Genomic DNA, 17,231 nt, shown 5'->3' with positions numbered 1-17,231 from the left:
GCAATTTTATAAAATATTTTATAAAATATTAAAAATAATTATAAAATTTTACAAATAAGAATTTTGTGATCTTAATAAAAAAAGTAGAAAAACATTTCAAAGATTTTTTGGTAAGCATTTGAAAGATAAAAGTGATTAAAAAATTCATTAACAATTTCCTACTTTCCGAGTAACTTTTCTTACCCTATTTTTCATTCATCGAGTTTTACTATCTATAAAGTGCTACTCCCTACCTACATCCTCTTTCCAGAAATCCTTAACAAATATGTATAAAGTGTTAATATTTCAGTTAGAAAAAAAGAACGCGGTTGTTTGCATATATACAACAGCCATCATAGAGTATAAAACAGTTTTTTCCTTAAGAACGTTAGAAAACGAATAACAAAATATATAAATACAAACAAAAAAATTACAAAAAACATAGAAAAAGTATAAACCAAAATTCGATAACAAAATTTCAACATAAAGCTTTCGAACTTTGATGCATATCAAAAAGCCTAAAAACGTTTTTAAAAATTTTCGAATACTAAACTTCAGAACTCTCAGTATTGCAAGAAGGAAAATTTTCATTTTGGAGCAAAAGATTGTCGTCACTTTTTGCTGAAGTTACCTTCATTCTGAAGCATTTGTTGAGCCAGTAACAATCATAAGACCTTAAAAATGCATCAACTTAACAAGTACATCCAGAAGAAAAAAACAAACAAAAAAACAAAAGTAAAACATAAACATAAAGTACTTTGACTGAAATTTTATAAACAAACCTTTTATTAAGCTCCACATTGATGATCTCAAGAGATTTGGATTTAGTTTCTGGTACAATATGATAAATAAAAATGATTGACGTCACACCAATCAACGCGTACAATAAAAAGGTATAAAAAGGACCAAGGTTGTCTAAACAAAATTGAAAGATGTAAGATAAGTCCACTATCCCAAGCATCCTCAGATGAAAGATGAATCTTGAAATCCCAAACACCCTCAAATAAGGTATCTAAAAACTTCTTTTTATATACCAAAATAAAAAAAAATTAAAACTTACCAATCATATCTAAAAATGTCATCGACAGAATAATATTTGTTCCCCAATTTATACTCGTCGCTGCTGCCGCTGCTCTTCCTTTGATTCCAGTCGGAAAAATTTCTGTCAGTAGCAACCACGAGACTAAAAACGTTTTGAATAAAGTCAATTTGCTCTAGTAGTTAAGTTAATTACACATTTATCGCCTAAAAATTTACCTGGGCCATAACCAACAGCATAGCCAATGACAAACAACATTAGAGCAAAAAAGCACGTGTATCGAATGGCAACAGGATAATTTGAGACTAAAGTGGGTTTTTTCATCGATGAGGTGCAGTTTTTAAGTTGAAAAATGTCAACCTTTATTTCTTTGCGATCAGACATAGATTGCGATTGATTTAGTGAACCCAAATAAGTGTGATTAAATGATGACATGTTTAGGTGATCTACAGATTCATTGAAGCAAGGCTCTATTATTTCTGGTACTTTGACATTAGTACAGCTTTTATGGTTCTCTATATTTTGAAATGGCTCAGTTAACGCACTTAGTGTAACAACGCTAAAAGTCATTATTATTGCACCAAGAAGAAGAAATTTACGACGCCCTAAAAAAAAAACACACCATTGTAATTTGTAGGTAAATAAATAAACAAAAATGAACCCAAAAAAAAAATACTAAAAGTGAGGCGATATTAACATACCAAGTTTGTCTATGGAGCACAACAATATAAATGTAAACACAACCTGGACACAAAAAAAAAACCTTTTTTTAACAACGATTAAAAATCAAGTCACATTAAAATTTATTTGTTTTAATTCCTAAATAAATTTATATAAAAAAATAATTATAAAATTAAAATATAAAAAACTTTTTCATAGTCTTTTAGAGAGATAAGTTTTTTTCAATTTTAAAAATTGACTTTCAAAAAATATTGCATTTTGACATGCTACAAATGTCAAAAAACAATGTATACAAAGTTACATATGCATGTATGTATATAAACACCGATACTTACAAAGTTACATATATACTGCTGATTTGTATGGCACTGATGATGTATGATCTACTGATACATCGCACTGATGATGCTAATGGCAAATTTTTTCATGAATCGATTTATAGTTAAGTTTTTATAAACAAATAAACAGACAGTGAGTATCATTAAAAGTTAAGAAAGTTAAATTACCTTAACAATACCCAGTCCAACTGTTACCAATGATGATGAAACGTGGCTACTGAAACCAAGAGATTGAAAAAGAGATGGTGCATAATATAAAATTGTAGGTTGACCCGATAACTAAATCAATAGTTTTAGACTTTAGAATTCTAACAAAAATCAATATTTAAATATAATATTTCAGGAATATTAAATCCAGAGTTTGCTGTGTCATTAACTGCTTATAAAACTAATGACATAGCTATGAATTTGGTATAAATTTCATTCACTTTATAAAAGTTAAATTTTTTTTTTTTTACATTCAGCGAAATAATAAAAAACCAGTAAAATACCAAAAGAATTTTTATAAAAAGTTACTAAAGTTCAAAAGCGATAAACTAGTTTCAACCTGCTGGAAGAAAATAACGCCACAACCAATAACCATGCGCATGCGGAGATTTTCTTTATTACTGAATAAATCTAAAAACTTGTAATTCTGAAATAAATAAAAAAAACATTCCTTTTATAAATAGGAAAGGGAAAAGGTTTTCTTCAGAAAAAAATAAAAACATTGTTAAACTAACATTTTGTTTGATTCCATAAATAACTCACAAAATATTCTGATTTCAACTGTTAACACAAACATTTTAAATCTAATGCCTCAAGTATCCATCTTACTAGAATAAAAGCTTACCTGCTCAGATTCCAAAGATTTTTTAAGACTGTTAAGCTCTTTTTCTGGATCACAATCTGGCCATAGCTCAGTAACTACAGCCCGTGCCTATAACAGGAAGTAACACTTAAATCTTGAGCAATCATTCAACTAAATAATAAAAAAAAACTTTTTTTTTTTTTTAAAAAAAAAGTTATTTAAATTTCCTATTTTTAACTACTTCAGTTGACATCATTTTATAATTTATTTTAATTCATTTTAATTTATTTTAATTATAAAATGATGTTAACTGAAGTCACCATTTTATAATTTATCATTAAAACTGTTACAAGCACCTAAAAATTGTACTAATTAACAACTGCATGTACAGAGTGTTTGACATGCTTGTTAAATTAGAAAAAAAAAGCAATGCACATTGAGCTAAAAAACATCTTATAATGTATTTGGTCCATACTAGAACAATTTTTTGTAATGACAAAGGATCTAAGAGAAGAATAAGTAAACCTTCTTTTCATTGCCTTTTGTAAGCAGCCATCTTGGACTCTCTGGTAGAAAAAGCATTCCGAAACCTTGCAGGGCAGCAGGCAAACATGATATACCAAACATATATCTCCTAAAGAATTATAATTGTATTTGCTTAAATCAACTTAAATCCCAGCAAATAGTCAACAACTGCATTCTCAAGTGTAAAACAAATAAATTCAAAGCCTACCACCCATCTTTCTTTGTCATAAACAAAAAACTAGTCATGTAGGCCAGAAGAATTCCTAAAGTTATCCCGAATTCATTTAAGGAGACTAATAAGCCACGCCTTTTCTGAATTTTAATGAATAAATAGCATTAAGGGAGATCAATAAAGCAACTGTATTATTTAAGCAAAAATCTAAACCATTTTACCAACAATAAAATTTAACACACAAAACATGCGTACCGAAGGTGCAATTTCAGATATGTAAACACAATCACTGACAGCAGAAAGTGATACAGCAAATCCAATAATAAAGCGTCCTAAAACCTAAAGGTATAAAAAAAATTATATTCAATAAAAGTATTTATTGTTGATTTTTCTACCATTATTATTTCATACCATAGGTTCTTTTACTAGTTACAATAAAAAAATACTTTTCTCTATTATAATAAAAAATTGAATAAACAAAAATACTTTTTCCAAAAAAATTATCACAATCTGTTGCAATCTGTTGCATCATCACAACCTGTGATTGTTAATTTTTATAACAAAAAAATATCTCCTTACTAAAATAGTATAGCTTGGAGCTAAAGAAAGAGTTAATGCTCCACAAATAAAAATAAGTGCATTGACAATTATTGCAGTCTTTCTTCCGAATTTGTCAAGTAGAAATCCTAGATTGAGAAAGAGATTGAAAATTAAGCACCAAAATACAGCTTTCAAAGAAAACTTTAAATAATCTTAAAAATTTAAAACTAAACTCACTTACCTCCAGTCAATGAACCTATCAAACCACCAATCAATAAGCTTGTTACAACTATCTCTTGTTCAGAACACGATAAAGTGAACTCAGCTTTTAACTGAAGTATGGCACCAGATATTATTCCTACATAAAAATAAAGCAATTGTAAAAACAGCCTGCTAAACTATAAAAAAATTGTGCTTGGGAAAAACCTAGTGAAAAATATTAGCAAATAACAAGCAAAAATAATTATTGATAAACATCCATTTCAAATTTTACATATTATATTTATAATAAGGTTATATTTCAAATGTTATAAATCAAAAGTGTTTTTCATGAAAAGAGACTCACCAACATCATAACCAAAGAGAATACCCCCAAGGGAAGCAACGCTGGAAGCTAATAACATCAATAAACTGGATCTGAAGTTTAAAAAACAAATATTTTAATAAAATATTTACAGTTAATAAACTAGGAGGGGGGGGGGGAGGGGAGGGAGGGGGGAGGAGGGGGGGGGGGGAGGGGAGGGAGGGGGGAGAAGGGGAATGGTAAACTCACAGTAGAAAAAAAACAAAAGAAAACCTCAAGAAAGAACGAATATTTCTACAAGCCCTCTGCCCAATTGATAGGCTTCCCCACTTAGGTAAGTGACTGTTGTCCAAAACATTTTTGCCTTGAACGTTTAGGAGAAGACTCTCAGTATCTCCTTTCATCATAAAGATAATTCTAAAAGAAAATCATTTAACCATTTAAATGAATTTCAAACTTTTATAAAAAACTTTTTCAAAAAGTCTTAAAAATAGATCATACCATTATTTACTGTTCCCACTCATCCCACACAATCTGCCTATTTCTAATTCTAAGAATACCCTGGGTAACAAAATGAACAAAATCTTACGAGATAAAATTGCAAAAACTTATATCGCTGTTTTAGTAAATCACCAAGCAGTACAAGTAATCATGAATCACTCAGAAATAATATTGACACATCATAGATATAGAAGAGTATATATAAAAATATCCTTACATATAAAATTACATATACATGTATACATATATGTACATACTTTACAATGTTTATAAATATATAATAGAAACTAAAAATAAAAAATAAACAAAAACACTATTATACTCACATAGTTACATGTAACTTTTTTTCAAGGGGACCTGTTATAATTTGAAGCAGTAATCAATAACAGCAGTCTTTTCTTGAAAGAATTTATTAAATTTAATTCTGTTAAGTTACATTTTATGCATATATCACATGAAAAAATTTGACTAATTTCTAAATAGAGAACCCAGCAACAAGAAAAAATACAGACCCAATAAAAACAAAAAAAAAAAAACAGGACTGGGTAAATTTCTGAAAGAAGCAATCAAAACATGCGCATACTATATTACAAATTCTAAATAAGATTTACAGTTGATTACAAAACTTGTAAGATATATAATGGAAAAAAAACTCATTCCCAGTTTTCCCAATCATCATCATCATTGTCCTAAAAGGTTAAGAAATTAGGCCCTTACTGAAAGAAAAAATGATTATAGTGAAGGAATTTTAAAAAAATCGAAGGCAGAAATTTTAAAATTTAATACCTGATTATTCCCAGAAACAGATTTATTTTTAATATCTTGCACCAGTTTCTGCAATTCTTCTTCATTAACATCTTCATCGAGATCTATATCGAAATCCCCTTCATCTAACTCATCACTATCAACTTTATTAACAAGAACAGCACTAACGGATGAATCTGAATGAAACACATTATTTTTCTTATAAATTAACAATTAGATAACAAAAAAAGGTTATTACATAGCTAAATTTATATTTACATACAGCATACAAGTATAACTTTACACCCAAGTCATAAGAAAGAAGGGGAAATTAAAAATAACCATATACTTTCAGCAAAAATTATTTATTTCATAAATTTCTCAGAAGTTCAGATATATTATTTAATATGAGGCCCAAAACATTGATTACAGCCTCAATCCTGGCCCTTGGTTTTAGAGGTAAAATGTAGTTTGCACAGCCATGAAAGGCTCTTTTTTTAGTGATTGACCTAGAGTTTTAAAGCTAATTAACACTGATTTGCAAAGAATTTTGATGAAAAATATTTATTCAGCACCACTTTGTGAACTTCAGATTGCAAAGCAAAAAGGAAATCATTAGGTAAGGTCTTTTAAACCTTAAAGCCTAGAAAGACACTAGAAGATTAAAGATAATTGAAAAAACAATAACTTAGCTCAGAAGAAGGAGAAAAGGTGAACAATTACAACTGGTAAGACATATCTCTATAACTAACTCTTACATGGTGTCACTGTTAGCTGATTTAAGAGTGCTAAATGAGTCAAGGGATATATTTTGTAACTAAAAGTTTGTGAATTAATAACCAAGGTGAATACTGCTATAAGATGTTAAAATATGGTGTCGAACTTACAGATGGATGTCTTTTAGCCAAACATATAACAGTTTGAATCCAAGTCAAGAAATATATTCTAAAATGTCATGTAGCATTAAAGTTACAGAGGGATATATTATAAGTAAGTGGTTACTATTGCTTTGTTTTGCCTATAATTTCTAACACCACATTTTCAATGCAAGGGTTTTTACATCATATTGATTATCATATGTCAACATTTTCAATGTAAGGGTTTTTACGTCATATTGATTATCATGATTATCAGTTAACTTTTTATTAAACAGATTTAATCACACACTATTTTGTTTAGCAAACAAAGATAAACTGCAAATAAACTGAAGTGAACTGCAAAGTACTGAAGTGAATTGTAACAGCAGATATTTTTGTGATATGCATATATCATCTATGCATTAAAACTTTAAATGTTTAATTTAATGTTCTTTTGGTTAACTTATTATGCAAAGGAAATATAAAATTAGCGTTATACTGGTTGCATAAATAGCTGTGTAAATCCTAACAGCATCATAATTCAAGCAACAACCATAAAAAAGCATAAAACCTGTGTGCTAGATAAAATGGTAAATGGTTAACTTTATTATGTTGCATTTTAGAAAAGCTTATGATACTTTAGAGACTGTTTCTAAAAGGCCTACATGAACTAAGCAACTTTAGAAACTATTTTGTTTCATGAACTGATATAACTTGCTGAGCTCAACCGAAATTATATTATATTGTTAAATACTAAGCCACTGAAGTAACAGATTGCTAATATAGTTTTGGATTTGCAGATGACTGAATGTTTAGATATTTTTAACAAACATTGATATGTGTAGAAGCATTTATACCTATGTATACTGAAAATTAATGTATACTAAATGTATTTTCAGAGAATCTATTTTAACCAGAAAATTAAATAAAATTACCTGAACCAGAACTTTCTTTTATAGAGAGATCCCCAGCAATCTTCACCTTAATATCATCATCAATACTCATCCAGGAGCTCAAGCTTGAGGTTTCAGACAACTCATTTTTAAGGTAGCTATTTTGCAATTGCTGGACTCGAGTTGGAGAAGCAATTTTCTTTGCAACTTCATTAATTGTTTTTGAGCATTCAGGAAAGTTTTCAGAGTCTATTGTCTCACAAGAGTGGTTGATTTCATTGGGTAAACAGATGGAAGGATTTATATTTGAATTAGAACTAGCATGCTCTTCATGAGTATCAAGATGAACAGAACTTTCCAAACCTAGTGATATGTTTTGAACTTCTTCCTCTAAGTTTTCAGAAAGTTTAATTTGAGAGCAACTGTCTGAGACCTGAACAATGTCAGTACTTTCATGGGTAAATGTACCTTCATTTATAACAGGTACCTCTGGACATAAAGCATTTATAATGCTAATCTGTGAAATATTGTCTTCCTCTGAATTTGTATCAAGAACTTCATCAATGAGATTGTTCTCATTTTGATTAGCTGTCAGTTTATTTGAATTTGCTGAATCTAATTCTAAAAATTAGATTCAGATTAATTAAACTCAGATTAACTAGATTTAATATTTGAAATTTTAAAATCAAATTTAAAAAACAATAAGAAACAAACATCTAAATACTAAGGAAATAAAATATAAAAGTATAAACCCTTGATATTTTCACTTTCACCATCACCATCACCATCACCATCACCATCAATATCAACATCACCATCATCATCATCTTCCCATCCACCATCTGTACAATCATTTAAGTTTGAACCCTCTGTAGTTACTCTAGCTAAAACATCTTTACGACGTTTTTCTTCTGATTCTAACAAGTGTACTTTATAAAAATATCGTTGCCAAAATGTAGTGTGAGAGACAACTGCTGGCACCTGAAGTTATATTAAGTATCATAAGTTTGAAAAAAAAAGGACCAGTAACAATTATTATATCAAATCTTTTGAAGTAAAAAAATTAACATCTAACCAACTGTGTATAGATAGCTCTGACATTTGAATTATGTATCAACAACTCTGACATTTCTGATTTGTGATCATCCAGATTGAATGCATCAAGCCAATCCACAAATAAACCTAAAATTCATAAACAATGTTGCAAATTCCATGATGAATCAAAAATAAAACAAAAACAATGAATTGCATAAGTTTTAAACTCTGAACTTGAAAAGATAGAACCAATATAAAAAAAACAACAACTATGTAAATCTATTTAAATCTAATTTAAAAACATCAAAAATAATTAAAAAAACGATTCTTACAGCTTAACAATACTTCAGAGTTTAGACTTTAAAAAGAATAATAAACAAAGTATGAACATTTATTTGAGATATTCTTGAAATTGAGATTAAGGATAAAAATACCTTCAGGTTCATTGCAATATGTTCCTGGATCTATTTGAATAGCTAAAAGCATTTCCTATAAATAAACAACACACAAAAAAAAAATTTAAAAAAAATAACTTTGATCTATTTCTAAACTGTTAGAAATGTTTCAAGCTGCACTATTCATTTTGAAAAATCTTTTAAATTTTCATTTTATGTAAGCCTCTTTTTTTGTAATATTTTTGTATGAATTATTTTTGTATCAAATTAAAAACTTTCAAGAGTAATTTAAAAAAAATTATACTTTAGCCTATGATTTAAAATTATATAATTTAATTTTATAAAATTATAACTTACTATCATATATCATTACAAAATTTAACAACCTATAACATAAAACCACTAGTAAATAATCCCAGCTTTATTAGGCCTTGGAGCAATTTGTGTGAGAAATTGATTATGCAAATTCACTCTACCAATCGAATTTTAGAAAAAATTTTACTAATTTTCAAAGGATTTTATTTTTTTCACTGTCCCTTGATTTTGAAGCTTAATGATGATTTTTTGGATAACAAAACTGTATTGTGCAAGAAAAAAAAATTGCATGTTATTTTAAGTAAACAAAATAAACAAGAGATAATCAAGATAATTTTTTCTATCATTGAAATAAAAAACTGAAAAAAACCTTATGAGTAACTATTAGCTGATTCATATAATTCAAGTTTAAAGCTATGATTGAACTTTACATAAATAAAATCTATAAAAAATGGTTAAAAATTATAACACTGAGGGTAATTAATTATAATCAAAGTAGTTTAAACATGAAATTAAAAAATTTAAAGTTAGAACTGCAATTAAAACTGATAAAAATCAACATATACAGTTATTACTGATTTTATTCAGAAATGCCTGACATAATTTGAGCTTTCAAAATATTATTCCTATAAGACGAAGTAATAAAAAAATATCATTTAAATATTTGGCCCGAACTTATTTATAATCAAAATTTAAATTACCACATATTGAGGTCTTTTTTGAACTTAAATTTAAAAGCTATTACAAAAAAAAAACTTACTTGCTTTCTGCTATAATTTTCTACAGAGAAAGAATCTGATATTGTGATTAACTCATCTTTTGTATCATCAGGCTCTGATGTTATTAAATCAGATACTGTGTGAAGGAATTTGGAGATTCCTAAAAAAAATGCAAGAAAAAGATTTGAAATTGCTTTTAATTTTTTTTTTTTTTTTTCAATAATCTGGAAAAAAAAAAAAAAAAAAAGATAAAAAATGTACAAGATTTTAAAGTTAAAAATTAATAAGAAAATTAGACAGATCCTGAGAGGTTCAAATACATATTGTAATTTTATTTAAACTCCTCTAAATCTGTTTAAAAATCTCTTGTTTAAAAACCATGTTACACTGATGTTTTTACCTTTTTTAACGACTGCAGATGTTGAAGGTTGCTCCTTTACAAAGAAAAGTGTTATAAGATTTTTAGCTCCGTGTAACAGTAGCAGTTTTAAAATGTTACTTCACATATAATATATAGTAAACCACATTTAATACATTTTTTTAACAAACAATATGTAAATGCAAACTTTTCTGAACAAAAATACAAAACTAAGACATGTACCAGAAAAAATCTGCACGTGTTCTGATGTGGTGTTTACGGAAACCGTACATGATATAAAATAGGTAACTGTTTTAAAATGTAATTGTATTAATGTTGTTCAAAATTTAAACAACTCTGTTATTAAAACAATTAGCTTTAATTGAAATGTCATCAAATCAAGATAAGAAGCGAGAAAAAATTTTGCATTTTCTCGTTGAAAATCCTGGTGTACCAAACAAAACAATTTCTAAAAAGCTACAGATTGCTTTAAGAACAGTGCAGAGCGTTGTGAAACGATTTAAGGACACTGGTACAATCATAAGAAAATCAGGAAGTGGAAGAAAAAAATGTTTTGTTAGACGAGATCTTGGTAAAAAGGTAAAAGATGCCTTAGACAGAAAACCGGAGATTTCTGTTCGAACATTAACAAATAAATTTAAGACAAGTGCTTCCACTATACAAAGAGTAAAGAGAAATTGTGGTAATAAATCTTATAAAAAGAAAAAAGTTCCTCGTCATGAAGAAAAGCAAGAAAATGTTGCAATTCGATGTTCAAAGCTGCTCTATAAAAAATTGTGCTAAAAAATCTTCTTTGATTATTGACGATAAAACTTATTGTGCTGCATATTTCCGATCTCTTCCAGGACACCAATATTATTCAGCAATTAATCGCAAGAAACTGAATTCTAAATATAAATGCATTGGAATGCAAAAATTCGCTAAAAATTCTTAGTTTGGCAAGCAATTTGTGAATGTGGTGAAAGAAGCTCTTGTTTTGTGACTACGGGAACAATTAACACCAAAATATACATAAAAGAATGCCTCAAGAAACGTCTTTTGCCGTTTTTAAGAACACACAAGGGTAACCTGTTATTTTGGCCCGATTTAGCATCATGTCACTACTCTGGGACAACTTTAAACTGACTTAGAGAACATAAAGTAAATTTCGTTGAAAAACACTGCAATCCACCAAATTGTTCCGAACTACGTTCTATCGAAAGATGTTGGGCTCTTGTCAAAAGAAAATTAAGGTTCAATGTATAAGAAGCCAAAAACATTAAAGACTTCAAAAATAAATAGATGAGAGCTACCAAGAAAGTCCAGCCGAAGACTGTGCAAAAGCTGATGTCCAGTGTAAAACGCAAAGTGTGTGCATTCTCACGTACAAAACTTCACAAACTTTCTTAAGTGAATTTTAAAAATATTAATATATGTACTTTCAAAATATACATAACATTCAATACCCTTTGAAATAGATAAATATCCTTTATAATGTCCGCGCAGATTTTTTCTGGTATATGTCTTAAACAGCAAAAATAAAACTCTTTTAAAACTATTATAACAACTTCCTTTACATAGATTTACATTAAATACCAGTAAAAAGGAACTTTGAATCACAATACTCATCTATTTTTAGATTAAATTTTATTCAATTGTTTTGCCTACCTGATTTGAATGGTCATCAAGTTTTGAAGCAGTTTCTGAAATTACAGTCAATGTATCACCTTGAATGACATCAACAAACTCACTTAAATCTCTTTTGACCATTTCTAATGTTATTGCAGACTGTAAAAAAGAATAAAATTAATATTCATATTAAAACAAACATGATACAACATTTGGAATTTTTAATAAATACTGGCTTTAACTAAGCTTTTTTTTTTTACACAGTAATTCACTTTCTCTTGAATACTAAACATCTTGAGGTTGAAAACTAGGAGATACTAACACAACTAAAAACTTTCTAAATGCAACCTCAATAGAAAAAATGATATACAGTCTCAATCTTTTAAAATGACATGTTAAGAAAATATTAGTCTTTTTTAGCAGTTTTACTTTGACATTTTTAACACTGTGAAAAACCTGAGTATATAAAGAGTTAGCCCTAACAGGAATTAACATATTAAAAGAATAAAACAAAATTAGTCAGTTAAAAGCCAAATATGCTAAATTTAGTCAATAAATTTTTTTTATTTGTTAATCGAGTTTCTTTATGCTCAATTAACTGAACACACTTATGAATATCTCTTGTAAAAACATATATAAATTACCTTTATTCCTAAAAAAATTTTATTTTTATAAAATATAGAATAGATTTATAAAATATATTCAATAAAGATAGTGATGGATTTTAAAGGAAGGATCTTCTTTTTTTAGTGAGTAGATTGACTTTAGCAGACTATCTAAGACATTCTAATGTCTTAAACCATAACTGCAACAAGTACCAGTAAAACCAAAGAATTTACATTTACAATTTTTTTAATGATGTTTGTACACGTTTCTAGTTTTAAAAAAATATTTGATGATACAAAAGTCAAAGACAATTTTATGCTAGTAACTAAACTCTGCATAATCACTTGTTTTTCACACAAACTTGCTAATAGCATGGAAGTAGTAGTTCTGTTATTTATTTCAATTGCATCACTTCTTACAAACTAAAAAATGCAAGCTAAGATTAAAATCAAGCAGTTTTCATTAGGGGAGATAGGGGCTCTTTGATCTGTGGGGCAGCTTGATCTTTTAGCGCTACATCATCTATTTATAATTATATCTACGTGACATCATAAGATACCATCAGCATATACTTCCGGCTATTTATTTTCGTTGTTTTGTCATAAAATCAATTTTATGAATTTTAAGAAATAAAAGTTTGATTTTCACAATAAAAAGTAAATTTGATAAACATGAGAATTATTCATATATTTTAATTACTATGTTAAATATTTGTAAAATATCAACTGCAGTCACTAGGTACTTTATCAACATATATTTTATGGTATAATTTCACCGCTGAATGTTATTTATCAGAGAGATACAGCCATTATTACATGATGTATACCTATAAGGGTTTCTTGATCTCTCTTGCATGGGGCTGGTTGATCTGAAGATGAAGGCGCCCCATACTAAAATTATGATACATGTATAATTTGTTGTATTTATTTACATTAGAGTAACTATTGAAATGCATTCATTGCACAAAGAAAAAATATTCCCATTTGCTAGATAAATAAAATTAATAATAAAAAATAAAAAGGTAAATTATTTTATCAAGATATAGTAATTATACTCGATTTAATTTTTTTGAACTTTTGATAGACATAAATATGTATCAGCTGCCGCTGGATTTGAAACTGTCAATACGAAAGGTCAAACATTTAAATAAGATGATTGCGAACAAGATTAGCTTTTTGCCTTACGTTTTCCATGCTGTTCTTATTGAAGAAAAAGATCGGGCTGTTGAGCAGTGGTGCACGCTTGGTGTCGGGGTTTGATACCAGTGCGTAGCAGACACTTGGTCAATTTATTCTGAGCGTCTATATTTGTAAATAGCTGCTAAATTCATGTCACTAGTTCTCATTCATTTAGTATTACATTGTTTTTCTTCATGTTTAGTTAATTAATGCTAACATTTGATTTTTGATTTTGATTTTTCAGTTTTTGCAAACATTTCTTAAAATTTCTTATGAAAAAACTTGTTCACTAAACTTTAATAGTGAATCTCTTGGCAGAAATTTGAAGAACTAAGTTTTTAATTATGCTTTATTGCCAACTTTTTATTGATTTTGTAAAAAACTGTATATAAGATCAAAGTGCCCCATAGGGCAGATCAAGGTGCCCCATATATGGGGCACCTTGATCTGCCCTATGGGGGCACTTTGATGTTGAGTTCTAGCTTACTAAATATTATTTGGACCAAAATTAGCTTGTTGATTTGAATAAAGAAATAAATATTCTTTTAAAAATATTGAAAATAGTATTGTTGTCTGCAAGGGTTTTCAAGTAATCAACCATAAACCATAAAAAGGATCAAGGTGTCCACATCTCCCCTGTTTTGTAAAGATAGGCAAAAACACATAAAAATTTGCAATATTAAATAATTTTTTTTAGAGAAATATTTACGAAAACTAAATAAATTTACTAGAATACCAAAAGCTATTATTTACATAGATTTAATTTAACTAACCTTTTCTTTAACTGCATCTACCCATCCTTGACCCCATGAGTTCCACCAAGAACTATCAACTGTTTTATTTCTCTCACTAGATAAAAGATGTTTAACCAATATATATCAATTATACTAATTACTAAATTGGCATACAGTAATATTACCAAATTTTAAACATGTTTAAACAAAAACCTTAAAATCCTTTGAACATAAAATATACATTTTTTTCATTCCATGAAAAGTAACAGGTAGGCATTGTTCATGAAAAATTTCAATCTTTTGAATTCAAAATTTTGAACAAATAGTTACAGAATTGAACAATTTATGATTAAAGATTTGCAACCTTATTAAATCACATTGTTGTTTATAAAACGAACATGTTGTTTTATATATCTATAGATTTTGACTACTCAAATAAGTTTAAAACTAAAAATTGAAAAACAAAAGAAATGGAAACTACAGGGTAAAAACTGTAGTCTTACTTTTGTATTTATGAGATTTTCAATCAATTTTTAAATCTGCTGATTCTCTATGTGCAGCTGATTCTCTATTCTTTATGGTGACTTCTATCAAAGTTTTATCATGGACTAAACTATTCTTTCAGTTAAAAATTGATTCTGAACTAATTTCATTGAATTATCTATTAAAAAGGAGCTTAAAAGTTTAAAAAATGTGCCAATCCCCCTCTCTGCGCACACAGATGATTTGGTTGCAGCTTTTATTTTACTGACAACTAATTCAGCCCAAAATATTTGGATGAAATATTGATTGTAACAAAAAAGGCATAATGCTGCCCGACCAGGTGTTTCAACCAAAGCTATCTTGAAGCATCAGTGTTTGGCAGCATTCACAATTCTGTGAGGAAGCGATACTTATCAACCATATAAACATTTACATATAGCTAACATGATAAATTCAAATTACCTGGAGTCTTTTTCTTTAATGTCTTCTGCCATAATAATGATCTTTACATTGTAAATGTAAGCATACAGAATAAATGCACTTTCTCAGTATATGTAATAACTAAAATGTAAGACAAGTATTATTTTATTTTTAGGAGATAACTTGCAATTATAAAACTAATACAATTTAGTTTTAAACTCTGAAAAAAAGATTTAGGTTTTGCACATCTAAAAAATATACTTCTAGTTATATATAACTATCATAGGAGTATATTAATTTAAATAGCATAGTTAGGCAGTTTTTAAAATAATAAAACTTGTTACAGTAATTTACAATTACCTTTAAAAAACCTCTATTATTATTAAAAGTGCTTAATTTTTAATTTGAAACACACTGATAAAAAGATTTCTTACAACTGAGCCAAATAATTCTTGATAAAAAATCTCACCAGTTTTAACTGGTGAGATTTTTTATCATTTAGATCATAGAGATTTATTAACTGGTTCTTGATGAAATTTTAAAATTTTTTTATAAGTCCAATTTGAAGAGAATAAAATGTCTAAGTATGTGGCATAAAAAATGCACAATAATAAAAGAAATCTACTGGAAAGAAATCTTTTGATTAGAGTTTATGAAAAATCAAATCAAGGCATCTTCATGTATGCACAACATACATATATATAGTTGCTTAAAAAAATAAACTATAATTGAAAACTATAATTGTTTAACTTCTTCATTACTCATAAAACTGCTTTTTAATATGGTACCTATTTTATCAGAGATCAACAACAACAGTTCCGTTGTTCCGTAAAGATAGTTAAGTTTCTAAAAAAAAAAAATTTGACTTTATAAACATTACGTAATTTTATTATATTTGACTTCAAAAGACGGACGGAAAATAGAATAAAAAGCAAGGAGAAAAAATAGCGGCAATCTTGCCACCAGTTTTTATCGCGGTTTAGAGAATCATTGACCTCCTTTGTTTATTATTGATCAGGGTTTTTTAAATTGAATTTTGCTTTGAAATTTTTAGCACCGTCAAAAACGATCTCAACACGAAAATAACGGGACTAAAAAATCTGGGCTTTTTAAAAAGCGTTATAACTCCCTTAAATAATAATATAAAACTTTAATTAAAAAAGTAATAGATAAAAGAATTCTGAGTTTTTTAGATAATAAGTTTGTTTATTTTCAATCAAATCATTACTTACAAATATGATCAATCCACATAAACCTTACACAGTTTAAATAAAGATCGCGTTTTTTGAGGCATAACATTCTTGATTCGAGTTCATAAAGCGTTTCAGCCTATTGGTTTTATAAACTTCTCCTTTCGAAATTCTCCAAAAATTATTAATTGTTCCGGATTTTGGAAAGTTTATAGGATTTTCTTTTTTCTCAATAAAGTTCGCCATTTTTTAATCGAAGAGGTTTGTTACAAACGGGTTAAGCATAACGGTTTAATGGTAGAGCGTAACGGGCTAGAAGATATGTCGGGCCTAGAATGTGTATTTACAATTAGAGTAATATGTTTCGATGAAAGGAATTTTTAGTATTTACTTTTATATGAATTTTTGTTAGCTGAAAAATATGGCTTAAAACTATTTGAGGTGCATTTTTCAAAAATTATTAAATTCAAAAATTATTAGTTTGGAAATGCATTCCAACCATTTCCGAACTAATAATTTTTTCTCAAATAACTAATGATTTGATTTGATTATTTTCATCATATTTAAAACATATTCACTATAATTCT

At 28.0% G+C, this 17,231-nt stretch overlaps 2 protein-coding genes across 5 annotated transcripts; both read right to left on the bottom strand.

Moving 5' to 3' along the window:
- Positions 1 to 335: 335 nt before the first annotated feature.
- Positions 336 to 5,570, bottom strand: LOC145182224 (solute carrier family 2, facilitated glucose transporter member 10-like). Of its 2 annotated transcripts, XR_016450149.1 has the most exons (18): positions 5,415 to 5,570; positions 5,089 to 5,148; positions 4,861 to 5,004; positions 4,630 to 4,700; positions 4,306 to 4,422; positions 4,104 to 4,210; positions 3,780 to 3,863; positions 3,561 to 3,664; positions 3,353 to 3,461; positions 2,870 to 2,956; positions 2,585 to 2,671; positions 2,206 to 2,316; positions 2,035 to 2,107; positions 1,720 to 1,762; positions 1,237 to 1,623; positions 1,040 to 1,162; positions 762 to 894; positions 336 to 653 (listed from the first exon to the last, which is right to left on the bottom strand). XR_016450149.1 is itself a non-coding variant. In XM_090079923.1 (17 exons), the coding sequence occupies exons 3-17, from the start codon at positions 4,992 to 4,994 to the stop codon at positions 527 to 529; spliced, it is 1,824 nt and encodes a 607-aa protein (XP_089936049.1). In that variant the 5' UTR covers positions 4,995 to 5,004; positions 5,089 to 5,148; positions 5,415 to 5,549; the 3' UTR covers positions 336 to 526. The 2 variants fall into 2 exon arrangements, 1 of the variants encoding a protein (XP_089936049.1); XM_090079923.1 differs by lacking the exon at positions 2,035 to 2,107 and having other exon boundaries at positions 5,415 to 5,549.
- LOC145182232 (uncharacterized) lies at positions 5,483 to 16,375 on the bottom strand. Of its 3 annotated transcripts, none has more exons than XM_090079924.1 (12): positions 16,243 to 16,375; positions 15,497 to 15,595; positions 14,591 to 14,666; positions 12,073 to 12,192; positions 10,447 to 10,480; positions 10,088 to 10,206; positions 9,052 to 9,106; positions 8,658 to 8,764; positions 8,335 to 8,563; positions 7,625 to 8,203; positions 5,875 to 6,029; positions 5,483 to 5,777 (listed from the first exon to the last, which is right to left on the bottom strand). In XM_090079924.1, exons 2-12 carry the CDS (start codon positions 15,526 to 15,528, stop codon positions 5,742 to 5,744), a joined length of 1,542 nt encoding a protein of 513 aa, XP_089936050.1. In that variant the 5' UTR covers positions 15,529 to 15,595; positions 16,243 to 16,375; the 3' UTR covers positions 5,483 to 5,741. The 3 variants fall into 3 exon arrangements, with proteins under 3 accessions (XP_089936050.1, XP_089936052.1, XP_089936051.1); XM_090079926.1 differs by having other exon boundaries at positions 5,483 to 5,804; positions 16,243 to 16,349; XM_090079925.1 differs by having other exon boundaries at positions 15,497 to 15,932; positions 15,976 to 16,290.
- Positions 16,376 to 17,231: the final 856 nt, after the last annotated feature.

The sequence above is a fragment of the Hydra viridissima genome, unplaced genomic scaffold (assembly GCF_058129835.1).
Source record: "Hydra viridissima isolate aposymbiotic clone 2 unplaced genomic scaffold, HvirCarnegie_v1 scaffold_2, whole genome shotgun sequence".
NCBI classification, from domain to species: Eukaryota; Metazoa; Cnidaria; class Hydrozoa; order Anthoathecata; family Hydridae; genus Hydra; species Hydra viridissima.
Note: the sequence above shows the minus strand (reverse complement) of the source record. Positions and strands in the feature narration are given on the sequence as shown.